Source organism: Clarias gariepinus, chromosome 12, assembly GCF_024256425.1.
Source record: "Clarias gariepinus isolate MV-2021 ecotype Netherlands chromosome 12, CGAR_prim_01v2, whole genome shotgun sequence".
Classification (NCBI taxonomy): Eukaryota; Metazoa; Chordata; class Actinopteri; order Siluriformes; family Clariidae; genus Clarias; species Clarias gariepinus.
This window is the reverse complement of record NC_071111.1, coordinates 29,177,416-29,196,083: the sequence shown is the minus strand read 5'-3', so window position 1 is coordinate 29,196,083 and position 18,668 is coordinate 29,177,416. Positions and strand designations below refer to the sequence as shown.

Here is an 18,668-nt window from a genome sequence, read left to right as displayed (position 1 = left end):
ATGATAAACCAAGGAACCCAAACAGTCTTGAATGAGATCTACACAGAGCTCTACATCACAGAGGGAGACAGTGGAGACGTCAATAAAGAACATGAGGTGAGACAGATTGAGGCAGCATCCAGGAAAACAACAACAGAGGAAACACCAATCAAATGCAATGACATCTTTAAGCCCTTATCTGAACAAGACAAACCCATCAGAACTGTGCTGACAAAGGGAGTCGCTGGCATCGGAAAAACTGTCTCTGTGCAGAAGTTCATTCTGGACTGGGCTGAAGGGAAAACAAATCAGGACGTCCACCTCATATTTTCACTTCCTTTCAGAGAACTGAATTTGATGAAGGACCAGAAACTGAGTCTGATGGAGCTCCTTCATGTCTGTTTTAAGGAAACAAAAGAAACAGAAATGTCCAATTTGGAAAAGGTTCTGTTCATTTTTGACGGATTGGACGAGTGTCGTTTTTCTCTAGATTTCCAGAACACAGTGAGTGTGTGTGATGTAACTGAATCAGTATCAGTGCCTGTGCTGCTGATAAACCTGATCAAAGGGAATCTGCTTCCCTCTGCTCTCATCTGGATCACCTCCCGACCTGCAGCAGCTGATCAAATCCCCTCTGAGTGTGTCCATCGAGTCACAGAGATACGAGGGTTCAATGACCCACAGAAGGAGGAGTACTTCAGGAAGAGGATCAGTGATCAGAGCCTGGCCAATAACATCATCACACACCTGAAGTCATTAAGAAGCCTCTACATCATGTGTCACATCCCAGTCTTCTGCTGGATTTCAGCCGCAGTTCTAGAGAGAATGTTGTGTGAAGCAGAGAGTGGAGAGATCCCCAAGACTCTGACTCAAATGTACACACACTTCCTCATCATTCAGATAAACATCATAAGAGAAAAGTACTCAAAGAAGCAGGAAGGTGATGAAGAAATGCTTCTTAAACTGGGACAACTGGCTTTTGAGCAGCTGAAGAAAGGGAACCTGATCTTCTATGAGGAAGACCTGAGAGAGTGTGGCATTGATGTGAGAGAAGCAGCTGTGTACTCAGGTGTGTGTACGCAGATCTTCAGAGAGGAGTTTGGGGTTCACCAGAGTAAAGTGTACTGCTTTGTTCATCTGAGCGTTCAGGAACACCTCGCAGCTCTGTATGTGCACCTGATGTTCATGATGGAAAAGACAAATGTTTTTGATGAAAGTGATGATATGGAAAATGACTTTTATCAGTGGCAAGACCATGAAAGTGATGATATAAAAATCTCAGATGTACATACAGATGCTATACATCAGACTTTAAAAAGTCAGACTGGACATCTGGATCTTTTCCTTCGCTTTCTCCTGGGTCTCTCACTGGAGTCTAATCAGGATCTCTTACAGGCCTTAGTAACACAGACAGGAAGAAGCTTCCAGAGCACAGAGGAAACAGTTCAGGACATTAAGTGGAGGATCAGTGAAGATCTTCCTCCAGAGAAATCCATCAATCTGTTCCACTGTCTGAATGAACTGGGTGATGATTCTCTAGTGGAGGAAATCCAACGGTACCTGAAATCTGGAAAACGAAGTGAACTCTCTTTATCACAGTGGTCTGCTCTGGTGTTTGTGTTACTGACATCAGCAGAGGAGCTGGAAGAGTTTGACCTGAATAAATATATTAGTGAAGATAAGATAACAGAAGCTGTTCTTCTGAAGTTGATGCCTGTGATTGCAGCATCCAGAAAATCAATGTAAGTAAATCTGATTATAACTTTTCTACTGTTAGTATTGGATGGATAGATGGATATATAAATAGATATATGAATAGATATATACGGCAGATATATAGATACAGTGGTGTGAAAAACTATTTGCCCCTTCCTGATTTCTTATTCTTTTGCATGTTTGTCACACAAAATGTTTCTGATCATCAAACACATTTAACTATTAGTCAAAGATAACATAATTGAACACAAAATGGTAATATTATTGGTATGATTATAATGGTTTTTATTATTTAGGGAGAAAAAAACTCCAAATCTACATGGCCCTGTGTGAAAAAGTGATTGCCCCCCTTGTTAAAAAATAACTTAACTGTGGTTTATCACACCTGAGTTCAATTTCTGTAGTCACCCCCAGGCCTGATTACTGCCACACCTGTTTCAATCAAGAAATCACTTAAATAGGAGCTACCTGACACAGAGAAGTAGACCAAAAGCACCTCAAAAGCTAGACATCATGCCAAGATCCAAAGAAATTCAGGAACAAATGAGAACAAAAGTAATTGAGATCTATCAGTCTGGTAAAGGTACCACAGTGAGAGCCATTATCCACAAATGGCAAAAACATGGAACAGTGATGAACCTTCCCAGGAGTGGCCGGCCGACCAAAATTACCCCAAGAGCGCAGAGACAACTCATCCGAGAGGCCACAAAAGACCCCAGGACAACATCTAAAGAACTGCAGGCCTCACTTGCCTCAATTAAGGTCAGTGTTCACGACTCCACCATCAGAAAGAGACTGGGCAAAAAACGGCCTGCATGGCAGATTTCCAGGGCGCAAACCACTTTTAAGCAAAAAGAACATTAAGGCTTATCTTAATTTTGCTAAAAAAAAACATCTCAATGATTGCCAAGACTTTTGGGAAAATAGCTTGTGGACCGATGAGACAAAAGTTGAACTTTTTGGAAGGTGTGTGTTCCATTACATCTGGCGTAAAAGTAACACAGCATTTCAGAAAAAGAACATCATACCAACAGTAAAATATGGTGGTGGTAGTGTGATGGTCTGGGGTTGTTTTGCTGCTTCAGGACCTGGAAGGCTTGCTGTGATAGATGGAACCATGAATTCTACTGTCTACCAAAAAATCCTTAAGGAGAATGTCCGGCCATCTGTTCGTCAACTCAAGCTGAAGCGATCTTGGGTGAAACATTTTGTGTGACAAACATGCAAAAGAATAAGAAATCAGGAAGGGGGCAAATAGTTTTTCACACCACTGTATATAAATAGATAGATAGATAGATAGATAGATATTCAATCCTAAATTAAATTCTAAACATCCAGTAGTGGTGAGGACAGTAACCGAATGACAGGTTTGTAGATGTGATTTCACACTATATATCTTACAGATAGTCAGTAAATACAGTGTAAATGTGAGAGCTGACCAAAGTTACTAGTTCAATGCTTAACTACAAGAATACAGCGGTACTTCAGTATAGACATTTTACTTGTTTTGGAGGCGAGTTCTTAGGCAAAATTTTTCCAACAACAATCAAAACATAAAAAAAAAAAAATGTAAATAAAGTAAAATAACATAAATAGACAATAACTCTCACTTAATCTTATATAAATATAATTTCTCTTGGCACCGGCTGCTTTAAAAACCAAACTGAAAGCGGATCTGTTTTCCTCTAGATCGGGTCCTTGCTGACATGTAGCACAGTAACATAAACGCTTTTATTAAGCTACTGATAATTTTTTATATGCCGTTGTATACTTTTATAATCTGTTCTCCTCAATTGTGTTTTAGTTTTTACTCTTGTAAAACTTTCTGTCCAAATCCCAAGTGGAATCCTGGTTACACAGAGAGGTCAGCTGACCATAATTAGAGAAAAGCCCCAAATACGCCAAGAAGCCAACACACCATTGTTGCTTATAAATTTTAGTTCTTAAGCCAAAAAAGTTTGCAAAACATATTAGTTTACTTAACTTTTAGGGGTCTGTGGGGGTTTTGGAGCCCTAAAGAGGTTCTGACGTGTCCTGACATTTGTGTATTTTTCAGTTACTTATAAACATGTTCATGGTTAAAGTCTAATTACACTGTTTTCCGCACAGACTGGGCTACAGTAATACAGCATGTATGTACGAGTTTGTATTTTGGAGATATACAGTGGAACCTCAGATTGTGAGTAACGCAGTTTGCGAGTGTTCCGCAAGACTAACAAAAATTTGTAATACATTTTTATCTGGAAAACAAGCAAGTCTTAATATACGAGTACAGAGTATTATGTATCACACGTGTGCTTCTTTTTTCACGTGATTACAACTGAGCCAATGGTTTTTGTCTCGCGCATTCTGTGGAATTGTTGGTAATCGTCTACCCTGCTCAGTGCGCATGTGTCACTCATATATTCAACATCCATGCACGTGTACTGTTTACTATAACACTGTAACCTCGAGTGTGTGTGTAAAACATATTTTATTTTGTGTCTGTATGTGTATGTGAAAGTCCTCCTTTCATGTGCACGTGTACTGTTTATTAAAACGTGTGTGTGTGTGTGCACACGCAAAGCAAAAGCATGTGTCATTAGAGATGTTCCTGTGTAAAAGTTTCTCCTTCTGTAAGAAAGCAGTGATTCCGTTAGTGTCTTTGCACCTTCCTCCTCTCGCCCACACACACACTAACAGAAATACTGCTCTGTTGTGATTCTTTTCAAATGTAAAGTTCAAGTTAATTTGTTTTATTTTTACTTTACAGCAGTGATTCTGTTAGTGTGTCGCTTAATCGAGTGTCATTAGAGAGATTTCTTGTTAAGTGTCCTGATAAAGCAGTGTTTCAGGAAAACGGTGCAGACAGGAATCGTGCATAAAGAAAAAAAGGGTGTTATGTTTGTGTGTGGGGTGCAGTGGTGTCAAAAGTATTCACATTTATTACTTGAGTAGAAGTATAGATACTAGGGTTCAAAAAGACTTCTTTAGAAGTTGAAGTATCAACTCAAGCTTTTTACTCAAGTAAAAGTGTAAAAGTACTGGTTTCAAAACTACTTAAAGTATAAAAGTAAAAGTAACGTGAGGGGAAAAAAGCATTAAGGATAAAAGCTTAGGCTGTGCCACAGGCCTACTGTATATACTGCACTAACACCTCATAAAAAAAAAGAAAAATGTGTTGTTGTTTTTTTTGTTGTATTTTTTTTAACGGCCATCGTGATTTGGGATTCTGTTTGAAAAAGAATGCATTTTAGTACAATGCAAATACATTAAATAACCATATATGTGTACTACTGAGCATTAACATGTTTCATGGAGAAAATGATATGATAACTAGTTGCCTATAAGTATTTTAATGGTGCAAAAAGTCAAACTTCAGAGGCTTGTCATCAGTAATCTTTATTGGAATGTAAATGTACATCCAAGCTTAGCTGCAGGAATCTGTGAGGGCGACCTACACGAAAATTAGTGTACCCAGGGCAGGCTTAGTAACAATTACCCTTGTATGGTTGTCTACAATAAACATTAGTGCTGTCAGAATGAATGATTAATCCAAGTGATTAATAAATAAAAAAAATATATATATATATATAATATGTCAATGAGAAATCTCAACACTATGAATAAAATGTATTTATTTATTTATATATATCTCATTCCTGTTACCTTCCTGGTGCTGTTCCCTTCCTCGCTGGTGCTTGGTTGTGACATTTCGCTCGAATCTTGAGTCTCTATCACTGACATCTTCGTCTAGTTATCACAACCTTATCAACTAAAAATGCTATTTTATACAAACGTCCTTGCTGGAGTCTGTGACGTGACGTCATGTGCAGGTGTGATGGATCGCGTACCAAACAATAGGGTGTCGCAATGGTATGTTTATACTTCTCATCCAACCACAATCAAATCAATCAAAAGTCACAGTCATACACAGTACTATATGCAGTGAAATGCTTAAACAACTGCTCGTGACCTAAGAATAAAAGACTATGAAGAGTAATAGGAAATAAATATGAAAATTAAAATAAAGGGTAAATAAAACTAGGAAAGAATAAAATAAAATATAAAAATTAAAGTAAAAAAAAAATAACTGTACAACAAAAATACACAATATAGAAAATATTTGAAGAATGTATGAAGAAATATAGAACAATAAGAGCAGCAAAACAGGTAGGTATATATTTATGTAAGTTTTGTGTGGATAAATGGTAGAATAAATGGTAATGAAAGAATGGTAATGTCCAGCATTTGTGCAGTCCACATATTTAAAGTGTCTTGTGCAGTGCAAATATGCTTAAAAGTGATTTATTTAAAGTGACTTGTGATAGAGTGATATGATGACCACCAGGTGTAGTTGTGCAGTGGCCACTAGTTTAAACAAATGTCCAGAATGTCCAGTGTGTGTGTAAAAACCATATGTGTGGGTCAGTACTGTGTAGTGGTGTGATTGTGATTGACAGACCGTATCGCCTGTGGGAAGAAGCTCCTTTTCAGTCTCTCTGTGTTGGTCTTCAAGGAGCGGAATCGCTTTCCTGACCTCAACAGAGTGAACAGTCCATTGTTGGGATGGCTGAGGTTCTTCACGATCCTCCTGGCCTTGGTCCAGCACCGCCTGCTGTAGATTGAGTGCAGGTCAGGGAGCTCGGTGCAGATGATGCGCTCAGCTGATCGCACCACCCTCTCTAGAGCTCGTCTGTCCTGCATAGTGCTGTTCCCCAACCAGGTTGAGATGTTTCCCGTCACACACACACACACATATATATATACAGTATACAGGACTCTAGACTATACATCTATTCACATACACACCAAAATGTTTTGTAAATAGGCGTATTTTGTGCACTGCAGGGTCTGTGTTATATGATACACATTCGGGTTTGGTATATTGAGTGTTTGTGAGTGTTCGTGTGGGTTTTGTTATCACCAGCAGACGAGATTAAACTCCTGTGTTTTGTAATGTCTGTGAATTAATTAATACAAGCGTCACAAACGTTCTTGGGACCCATTATGCTACTGTATGTCTTCACTAAATCCTGCTTTAAATGGCAAAAAAATAATCCAAAAAATATATAAACTTGCTTCTCTTGGCTTTCCAGTGACGCAGATAAGTTTTGATCAGCTACTGGAAGTACGTGCAACCGGCTCGGTCACTCGTATACCGAAAATGCTTCACATGCCGAAACTAATTTCTGGGTAAATTTTAGTTCTTCAGGCGAGAGTTATCTGGGAATTTGTGAACAGTGTCCTGACACTTATAAACATATTCATGGTTAAAGTCTAATTACACTGTTTTCAGCACAGACTGGGCTACAGTAATACAGCATGTATGTACGAGTTTATATTTTGGAGATATACAGTGGAACCTCGGATTGTGAGTAACGCGGTTTGCGAGTGTTCCGCAAGACTAACAAAAATTTGTAATAAAGTTTTACTTGGAAAACAAGCGAGTCTTAAGAAGCGCATGCGTGATACATGATACTCGGCACTCGTATATTGTTTTGACGCCAAGTGTCACGTGATCACAACTGAGTCAATGGTTTATCTCTCTCGCGCGCTGTGGAATTGTGGGTAATCGATTCCCTGCTCAGTGCGCATGTGCCACTCATACAGTGGTGTGAAAAACTATTTGCCTTCCTGATTTCTTATTCTTTTGCATGTTTGTCACACTTAAATGTTTCTGCTCATCAAAAACCGTTAACTATTAGTCAAAGATAACATAATTGAACACAAAACGCAGTTTTTAAATGAAGGTTTACGTTATTAAGGGAGAAAAAAACTCCAAATCTACATGGCCCTATGTGAAAAAGTGATTGCCCCCCTTGTTGAAAAAATAACTTAACTGTGGTTTATCACACCTGAGTTCAATTTCTGTAGTCACCCCCAGGCCTGATTACTGCCACACCTGTTTCAATCAAGAAATCATTTAAATAGGAGCTACCTGACACAGAGAAGTAGACCAAAAGCACCTCAAAAGCTAGACATCATGCCAAGATCCAAAGAAATTTAGGAACAAATGAGAACAAAAGTAATTGAGATCTATCAGTCTGGTAAAGGTTATAAAGCCATTTCTAAAGCTTTGGGACTCCACCGAACCATAGTGAGAGCCATTATCCACAAATGGCAAAAACATGGAACAGTGGTGAACCTTCCCAGGAGTGGCCGGCCGACCAAAATTACCCCAAGAGCGCAGAGACAACTCATCCGAGAGGCCACAAAAGACCCCAGGACAACATCTAAAGAACTGCAGGCCTCACTTGCCTCAATTAAGGTCAGTGTTCACGACTCCACCATAAGAAAGAGACTGGGCAAAAACGGCCTGCATGGCAGATTTCCAAGGCGCAAACCACTTTTAAGCAGAAAGAACATTAAGGCTCATCTCAATTTTGCTAAAAAACATCTCAATGATTGCCAAGACTTTTGGGAAAATACCTTGTGGACCGATGAGACAAAAGTTGAACTTTTTGGAAGGTGCGTGTTCCATTACATCTGGCGTAAAAGTAACACAGCATTTCAGAAAAAGAACATCATACCAACAGTAAAATATGGTGGTGGTAGTGTGATGGTCTGGGGTTGTTTTGCTGCTTCAGGACCTGGAGGGCTTGCTGTGATAGATGGAACCATGAATTCTACTGTCTACCAAAAAATCCTGAAGGAGAATGTCCGGCCATCTGTTCGTCAACTCAAGCTGAAGCGATCTTGGATGCTGCAGCAGGACAATGACCCAAAACACACCAGCAAATCCACCTCTGAATGGCTGAAGAAAAACAAAAGACTTTGGAGTGGCCTAGTCAAAGTCCTGACCTGAATCCTATTGAGATGTTGTGGCATGACCTTAAAAAGGCGGTTCATGCTAGAAAACCCTTAAATAAAGCTGAATTACAACAATTCTGCAAAGATGAGTGGGCCAAAATTCCTCCAGAGCGCTGTAAAAGACTCGTTGCAAGTTATCGCAAACGCTTGATTGCAGTTATTGCTGCTAAGGGTGGCCCAACCAGTTATTAGGTTCAGGGCAATTACTTTTTCACACTGGGCCATGTAGGTTTGGATTTTTTTTCTCCCTAAATAATAAAAACCATCATTTAAAAACTGCATTTTGTGTTTACTTGTGTTATCTTTGACTAATAGTTAAATGTGTTTGATGATCAGAAACATTTTGTGTGACAAACATGCAAAAGAATAAGAAATCAGGAAGGGGCAAATAGTTTTTCACACCACTGTAAATTTAAATAGGTATGAAAAAACTTAAGATATCCCATGACCGTATGAGCTTGCTTTTCATCATCTAGGTTAAGGAAAATAATACACAGTTCATTGTAAAGACACCGTGATTATAAATGACTGAAATGAGCAAAAAAACTAGTATTTTATTGAAGACAGATTTTATTCTGTAAACAGTAGTAAGAAGGCTCTGCGCTAAGTGCATGTATAGAGCGTTAGAGTGTGTTGTGCCAGGGCGGAGTGTGTGCGCCACTCAGGACGTCGGAAGTAGTGAACGGTGACTTTACTTACTTTACTAAATATATTTTGATATATATATATATATATATATATATATATATATATATATATATTTATATATTTTAAAGTTTATTCCTTATTTATTGCCCCCATGGTTTCTGTAAAGCTGCTTTGTGACAATGACCGTTATTAAAAGCGCTATATAAATAAAATAGCATATTGTAATTGTATTGTGTAAATTTACTACACTGTAAGCTGTTAACTGAGGATTTTTGATATGTTCAATAAAACTATAATACTTCTCATTTGTGCTTCATGCATCTCGTTTATATCTGACTTTAATCTCATTACGGTCTTATATATGGCTCATTTGCTTCTCCTTCAAACGCAGTTCTGTTTCTCTTGTACAAGTCAGCTTTAGAAGAAATAGAAAGGACAAAGTCAAACTTGTAATGAAACAGCACAATTCTGTCTCATGAGACAAGAAAAAGCTCATTCTGAGCAACAAGATTTTGCTGTAGGAAACCATCAGTGTGGAGTGAAAAGAAACAATCTTCCTCCTCAGGACATTGATGATAAACCTAAAACTTCTGCTTTAGTCTCACTATAAGAGAATGTGTCTTACTGAGGAGCAGGTCATGTGACTCTCAGAGAGATGATCTTACCTCAGTGTCTCCAGTTTACAGAGAGGATTCTCCAGTAGAGCAGAGAGACACTTCACTCCTGAGTCTCCTACATGATTATAGGACAGATTCAGCTTTCTCAGGTGTGAGGGGTTTGATCTCAGAGCTGAAGTCAGAGCAGCACAGCCTTCATCTGAGACACCACAACCATGCAACCTGTAGACACAACAACACACTCCATAAACTTTTTTTCTATCTTGCTTTCAGATTTACTTTGAAGATAGTGTGAATGTAAAATGAGTTTATTATTTAGATTGACAGTTTAATTAGTTTCTCTCATCTGTTGTGTGTGATATTAAACCATCAGCAGCTGAAGCTAAAACAGGGAACAGACTGACTATGACCTTTAATCAGAGCAAGACAAAGAAAGTTTTATTTAGTCTTTAGGCTCCCTACGTAGGCGTCTTCCCCTTCTGCAGGTCTCCGAGCTGAATCCTCAGCTTTTCCCCTTTCTCCCTCCTTTAATTCAATTTAATTAAATTTTATTTGTATAGCGCTTTTAACAATTGACATTGTAGGAAATATTCAACTTTAAGTGTGTTTCATGATATTCTGTGTGCGTGAGAACAGAGTGTTTTTCTTTCTTTTACCTCGACATGCTGCGCTTTCAATAAACACATTCTATAGTAGTTTATGTTAAAGGTCGTAAATGCAGAGCTACTCCAAAGTTTATGTTCTTCTTCACCTTATCTTTTATAAACATTCCAGACCAGATGTAAACGCTCCTGCACCCACCTTTTGTTGGTTCTTTGTGTGTGTGCGTATATAGACTCCTGTATCCCACAATAAACTTTGAACATCTCACTGACCACTGAATTGTGTGTGTTTCATTGAGGGGTTCCCTGGTACCAGGCGGAACAAGCAGAATACAGCACTGAGTAGACAAAAGGGGGTCTACCATAATTCAAGAAATCCTTACAGACATTGTCGGAAAGCAGCTTTACACAATCAAAGGAATTATTTAAGTTTGTATGAGATGTGAATGTGTATGAATCAAAATGATAAGATTGTCCCTGATGAACAAGCCGAGGACGACGGCGACAGTGGCAAAGAAAAACTCCCTGAGGAGGTAATAGGAAGAAACCTTGAGAGGAACCAGACTCAACAGGGAACCCATCCTCATCTGGGTGAAACAGAGAGCAGGGATTGATCTGCACTCATACTGTGTGAGACTAGAAATTCAGTATAACAGGAGATGTATTTAAGTCAAAATGGAGTCCAGTCCTGAACTATCAAGCGACTAAAGTCACAAGTCCAAAGAGAACAGCTGTCTGCATCAGCCGAGGACAGGACCGTCTTCATGGAAACGCTTCTCTTCTTTAACCCTTCTCCTTCCTCGTGTTTTCTAAATAAAATTACCCCTTTTCCTGTAAGACCTCGCCTCGTGTCCGTGTGTCTGTGCAAAGAGAGTGAACCAGTTACAACATCAAATGTAAAAATTACTTATCGTGTGTCCATCCACTTTAAACATCAGCTGGAGTAAAAAACAATCTTTAAAAAACACACACATTCTCTGTCTGAGTCAGTGTTGTTCTAAAGAAAAGCTAAACTCCTCCCACTTTCCAGAACATTCTGTAGAGCGCAACATCTTCCAAACGCTCAGAAAACTCAATCTGTGTGTCTGTGTGTGTATGTGTGTCTGTGTGTGTATGTGTGTCTGTGTGTGTGTGCGCGCGCGAGTGTGTGTGTGCGCGCGCGCGAGTGTGTGTGTGTGTGTGTGTTAGGGGCGTGGTCATTAGATTGTACCTCTTCTTGGATTCTTACGGATTAAATAAACTGAATATTTCTTTCTGACTTAAGTTTAATTTAAAATTAGACACTTTTAAGTGAATCTTTCTATAGATATATTTCTCGTGTGTGTGTGTGTGTGTGTGTGTGTGCAGTATTTGTAGAGTTTGAGGTTATTTTAGCGACGTGTTTCAGAAAGATATTGGTGGAGACTGAGACGACTGAAAGCGAACCCTGTTTATTTTATTTTTTACAAAAGCACAAGGTTTAGTGGATATTGTAAGTGACATCAATAAAAGTCGACCCTTTACAGATTTAAATGATGTACTAAACTTATTTATACAATCAAAAATAATGGATTGCTTTTATGGTTCCCAGAAAGAAATGCAAGTGGAAGCCCTGCTGTCTGATAACAGAAATCTTTTACTAAATCATAATAAACCCCTTTTTCACTAGTCGGCCCTAATGTTAGTCCCTTTTATTTTTTCCCAGAATCAGTTGTGGTTCAGTTGGAGTGAACGGTGTGTCAGCTCTGGTGTCACTGTTCAGCTCAGAATCCTCAGGACTGAGAGAAGTGCATCTGACCCTGGAAACACTCGATCTGTCCTGGAATAAAGTGGAAGACTCATTAGTGAAGGATCTCTCTGTTGTACTGGCGAATCCTCACTTTAAAGTGAAGAATCTGAGGTAAGATCATCTCTCTGAGAGTCACATGACCTGCTCCTCAGTAACACACATTCTCTAACAGTGAGACTGAAGCAGAATATACATTGGTTCTCTTCTAAGTCTGGTTCCTCTTAATGGTGTCCTTCTCATGCCATCTCGGGGAGCTTTGTCCTCACCACAGTCACCTCCGTCTTGCTCTTTATTGACTAAATTCATAAATTGGAGCAAAAAGCTGTAAAAAAAACTACTGTATATCCTTTTCTAAAGTGAAAGATTTTAAAAGGATCCTAAAAACAATTTTTAAAACCCTTCTTTAAAGTAAATCCTAAGCCAATATAAACATCTGTTGATTGTCATTGTGTTTCTCTACAGGTTGCATGGTTGTGGTGTCTCAGATGAAGGCTGTGCTGCTCTGATTTCATCTCTAAGATCAAACCCCTCACACCTGAGAGACCTGGATCTGTCGAAGAATAATGTAGGAGACTCAGGAATAAAGTCTCTTTCCACTGTACTGGAGAATCCTCTCTGTAAACCGCATAGTCTGTGGTAAGATCATCATACTCACATTTATGCCTGAATCTCTAGTGTAAAAGGAGCCTCTCTCTGACTAACTATGACAACATAACTGAAAGGGATTTAAATTTGTGTCCGCGCTTTTGTACGATAGTCAGATTATCATTGTGAATAACTGTGACGCCTCCTCCTCTACCAGTTAGCCGAGGCTGGTGTATGTAGCTGTATCCAGGAGGACTAGCTTCATTTAGAGCTTCATAGGTAGTCACGCGGTATTCTAGGTTTACCGCCACGCCTCACGGTGGCAGCATTTGGGTTTGTTTGTTTTCTGGCTTTTACCACTAAGTGTATAACTATAGATTGATGCCTCCGGCATCAGTTCGTTCTCTCAAGGATTAATGAGCTGCGCTCTGTTAGAGATGCACGTAGTAGTGGATAAAATCAAGTGAAACATTGTAGTCAAACGAATTCATAATCACAGTATTAAAATTACAGTACAAATGTAGAATTCTAATTAAATTAAATCTAATTTGGATCAAATTTATGCAAAGTAAATGTTAACACAGTGAGCCTTTAGATTTTATCATGTGTAATTAAAAAAGCTACGCATGTATGTTATATCTTATATTTTGTGTTCTTTAAATTTGTAGTAGATTTATTAACTGAAATAAACGAAAATCAATCACCATAAAAATTAAAACATTGTCAGGCCGTGCTACTGCATCAGCAGATGTCGATGTGTTTTTGCGTTATTATAAAAATTAAATGCAGTAGGCTGTTATGATCATTATAATGTTCTTTAATAAATAATGAAAATGTTTTAACAAATTACATTTTAACATCCCAGCATACCCCTTGGGCTGTCACCGCCGGCAAACCCTTATAAAATACAAGTGAAACGTTAAACAAATTTATCATCACAGTACTAAAATTACAGTACAAATTTAGAACCTAAATTAAATATAGGCGTTTCTTAGTTTCATCGAATTTAAGCAAAGTAAATGTTAACACAGTGAGCCTTTATATATTATCATGTGTAACACTCGCGTAGCCAGAAAACTCTGGCTGTGTGTATCAGAAAACGTGGGTGAGTCACAGGTGTTGTCAGATTAATGGGCAAAAACGATATAATAAACCTATATAAGCTACATAGCCTTTATAAGACTTTACTTTTATTTAAGTGCGCGCACAATGACGACAAAATGACATGATGTTATAAAAGCAAACAGGGATAAAGCGCTATTCTGTATTGGTTTCTGTGAACTTAAGCAAGTCAGAAAATTAAGCGAAACTCCGTGTATACTCGCCTCACAGACGTGAAAAATGCAAAATGTCTGCTTTTATATTAACTAATGGAGAAATAATCAGCTTATGTAATTCGTATAAAATGTGGATTACTACAGCGCATCCACTCACAGCCGAAACCAAAGACATCAACTTATCAATGAATTATTAAAATAGCCAGTCAGGTTCCTTGCTGTTTTCCCCGACGCATTCATAATCATTAGTCTAGTTCTGCCAGTGCGGTGTTTCTTATCCCCACCCCTGTTAAGACAGCGTATTCAGAGGCTCGCCTGCGAGAGGTTGTGCACGTACGCTCCACTACACATCAAAAACATGTTAGTATATTATAATTGAGATAGGAAGCCGGCAGTAAGAGTAAAATCTTTCCGTGCCACGGGCATATGCCACTCCTCATGTCACTGCTACGTGCGCATGGCACTGGCAGCTGCCACTCCACATGTCACCGTTCCGTGCGCATGGCACTCCACATGTCACCTCTACGTGCGTATGCCACTCCACATGTCACCGCTACATGCGCATGCCACTCCACATGTCACCGTTCCATGCGCATGGCACTCCACATGTCACCTCTACGTGCGCATGGCACTGGCAGCTGCCACTCCACATGTCACCGCTACGTGCGCATGGCACTCCACATGTTACCGCTACGTGCGTATGCCACTCCACATGTCACCGCTACATGCGCATGCCACTCCACATGTTACCGCTACGTGCGTATGCCACTCCACATGTTACCGCTACGTGCGTATGCCACTCCACATGTTACCACTGTGTGCGTATGCCACTCCACATGTTACCACTGTGTGCGTATGCCACTCCACATGTTACCACTGTGTGCGTATGCCACTCCACATGTTACCACTGTGTGCGCATGGCACTGGCAGCTGCCACTCCACATGAGCATGGCACTCGATCTTTCATTGTTATATGCGCATGGCAACCAACCCGGAACAGCCATGCACGCATTTCTCACGACCCGACACGGCCATAGGAACCTGTCACTCGACATGGTGTCTTCACATATTGGCTGTCATTCGACCTGTCACCGCTACGTGCGACTGTCACTACTTAAAGCTTGGTTTATACTCACAGAGGTGCGCGCGGCGAAAAATGACTGCGTGGTGGGTCAGTTTGCGTGGTGGTGGGCACGGTATCTTTTGTAACTTCAGAGGTTAGCAGAGAATTAGCAGGGATGCGCTTTCAGAGCACTTGTAAATTACCCAATATTGTCGGAGATTATATAAAAACATCCGTTTTTCTATGTATTTTTGTCGAGATGGGAATTTACACGCATGTTATCTTTGACATTTGTTTATGTCCTTGAGTATTGTTTGTTTTTGGTCACATTTCAATACATAGTTTTATGTAGTTACACCAACTATTTGCAAATCTGCATAACGTTTAAATTGTTTCTGAATACCCCTTTATTTTTAATTATCCCTCACCGATTTGTCTGTTCATACCTTAAGCACCAGTGTTTGATCAAATTTTACAAATTCAGAGGCCTATAGCGACCCCATTTCCTACACCGTTCATTTGTACACTAGTCACTTGATCTGGTATTCTCTGTATGCACCTGTCACAGCATTCTGTCAAATTACTATTAAACAACCAAAGGAGATCAAGAAAATTAAAATTGTCATTAATATTAAGACTACTGTCAAGTATGTCAACATATATATATATATATAATCACACCAATCACTTCCTTTAATAAGACCTCTACAATGTTCCCTGTTTACATTTCTATGATCAAAAATAAATGACATTTACTTAATTTATGCATAAACATGCAAATAAATAATTACTTAACAATTTTTACATACATTCTTGAATGTCAGTGAAATTATTTAACTTCAATCACTAGGAATTTAAAAAGAAGTTGGGGACAGGGCCTAGAGTTTTGTTTTTGTTTTTAAACAGTGGGCCTCCTCCTCTTGCCTTGGTCCAAAATGTATACTGTACTGAGTAAAGTTGTTGTGTGCCTCCATTATCACACAGGACAACATTTCTGGTGATGAATTTCTATTAAAACCATTTTGGGTTTGAACATTTTACCCTTTAAAAAAGAAACAGGACACATGTTCTACTCCAGAACAGTGTTTGATTGTAAAGCCATTTCTGCCTGGAATCTGTGAAATCCCTCTGTCTTGTGCAGAATTATGAATGTAAGCTTTAAAAGAAGGAGACAGTTATGAGCAGTATGCACAGTGCATTTATTGATATTGTCTCATGTCCTGTATCAAAGTTTCTGTATATCTACCTCAGGGGTCAAAACTTCAAGAATGTAGGTCGTGCTTTCCAGGGAAACTCTAGGCAATTGTGTAACCGTGTATATCCTTTTAATGATCCTGTCTGTCTGTATACAGTATATATATATATATATTTATATACAGCAAATTAAACAAACACAAACTTATTCAAAATATATACATTTGTAGACAAGGCAAATAATATAAATGAATATGAATCTACCTGTTCTTCGTCAAAAAAACAAAACTTTTCACTGAGTTTCATTTTCAACTTTGGAAAAAATGTGTGATTTTTGAATAAAAACATCCTGTTGGATCTTATTGTGCCATTTTCCAAGCCTTTGTGTAAGTTCTGAAATGTTATATACAAACCGGATTCCAAAAAAGTTGGGACACTATACAAATCGTGAACAAAAACTGAATGCAATGATGTGGAGGTGCCAAATTCTAATATTTTATTCAGAATAGAATATAAATCACGGAACAAAAGTTTAAACTGAGAAAATGTATCATTTTAAGGGAAAAATATGTTGATTCAAAATTTCATGGTGTCAACAAATCCCAAAAAAGTTGGGACAAGTAGCAATAAGAAGCTGGAAAACATAAATTTGAGCATAACGAGGAGCTGGAAGACCAATTAACACTAATTAGGTCAATTGGCAACATAATTGGGTATAAAGAGTGGCAGTGTCTCTCAGAAGCCAAGATGGATAGAGGATAGAGGATCACCAATTCCCACAATGTTGCGCAGATTTATTAACATTTTATTTTGAATTAATAAATTATTCTATTAAATGAGTAAATTTATTGAATTATTATATTAACCATAGGCGATGCTGTCTGGTGTCTATACGCGGTGTAGACAGCATTCGAATGAAGTTTACCATTAATAATTGTTACATAAAACATAAAATAAAATAAGCCCACAAAAAATAATTTTTACTCATCCCACAGTCTTGTAAGTATATTAAATGATCGTCTTTTCTCCATAATATTTGTGTATTATTATTATTATTAGATAATTAATGGTAATATTTTTATATTTGTTTATATTCCTCATTTCGATCTCTTTACTTTACATTCTGAATGTAAATGATAGCCTACTGTAAATGCTCGACATGCCAATAAAGATTGAATTATTCTTTATGACTGGGATTTTAAAGGTTGAATTTATATATAAATAACAATTCTTTGAATATTATATATATTTTATATAAGTCCAATAAAGTGAAGAGGCAAAGACAAAGAAATGAGAGAGCATGTTGATGAGAGAAGTTGAATTTGTAGTTTAATAATATTCCAGTAAAAATTCCTTAAATGTATTCTGTTGTTAGTGTGGTTTTTAAACTTTTGAACTCTGTGTGTGTGTTTTTAGAGTGAAAAAAGTCGCACGTGATCTCGATAAGCAATTTGACAACATTGTAGTAAATATTTTGGTGCATCAAAAGCATGCACATTATGATACCAGCAGACAAGCTAATCCAGCACATGTCACTAAAATGCAGTATTTAATCCTTAAAATGAAATACAAAATGAGTAAATACTCAATACTGAGAAAAAAGGTCCACTTTAAAAAAAAAAAAAAAAGAACCCCCCCTTGCCCTAAGCTGGCTACGGGCCTGTAGCGTGCGAGTGACAGCTGCCAGTGCAATGCGCAAGTAGCGGTGACATGTGGAGTGGGAGCTGCCAGTGCCATGCGCGCACAGCGGTGACATGTGGAGTGGCATATGCCCGTGGCACGGAAAGATTTTACTCCCTCTCGAAGGCGGCTCACATCGGCGTGCGTTTCGCACAGCGCCGCAAAGACAGCGCTTATTTAACACATATAAATGAATGTATGTTATATTTCTGGGAAAGAGAAATCTCTTATAAATCTCTCATATCAGCGCACGCGTTCATCTGAAATCAAAACCCGGCAAAGTAAAAGAGTCGCGGGTTCACACGAACATTTCACATTCACTAAAAGGCTTATTCACAACCACATTTCAGCCATTCACACACATGTATTGTGCTGTGTTGTTTGTACACGCTTTTACTTTTCATCTCTCCTTCGATCGAAATGCTCCCGATATGAGCCGACATGAGCAGGTTTGTTTTAGTCATCATATTCATCTATCATAAAGAGAGGCGACATATACTTGCTGATTGAACACTGCATTTTTTGTTTGTGAAAAGCGTGCGAATGTGAGCAGCTTTAATTATTGATTAATTTTAATTAATTAATTATAATTAATATAATTATAATATATATAATTAATCTTTAATTATTGATTTAATTATCAATTAAATGATTATTCAATGCTGGACATAAACAGCTAAAATTAGGATGATTATTATTCTTTAGAATATTATTATCATGTTCTTTTGCTGTTTGGGTTTAGCGTTA

At 38.3% G+C, this 18,668-nt stretch overlaps 1 protein-coding gene across 1 annotated transcript; it reads left to right on the top strand.

The window, feature by feature from the left end:
* On the top strand, positions 1 to 17,662 carry LOC128534128 (NLR family CARD domain-containing protein 3-like). Its single transcript, XM_053508427.1, has 4 exons — positions 1 to 1,721; positions 12,039 to 12,233; positions 12,585 to 12,598; positions 17,658 to 17,662. The coding sequence occupies exons 1-4, from the start codon at positions 1 to 3 to the stop codon at positions 17,660 to 17,662; spliced, it is 1,935 nt and encodes a 644-aa protein (XP_053364402.1).
* The last annotated feature ends 1,006 nt before the right edge of the window (positions 17,663 to 18,668 follow it).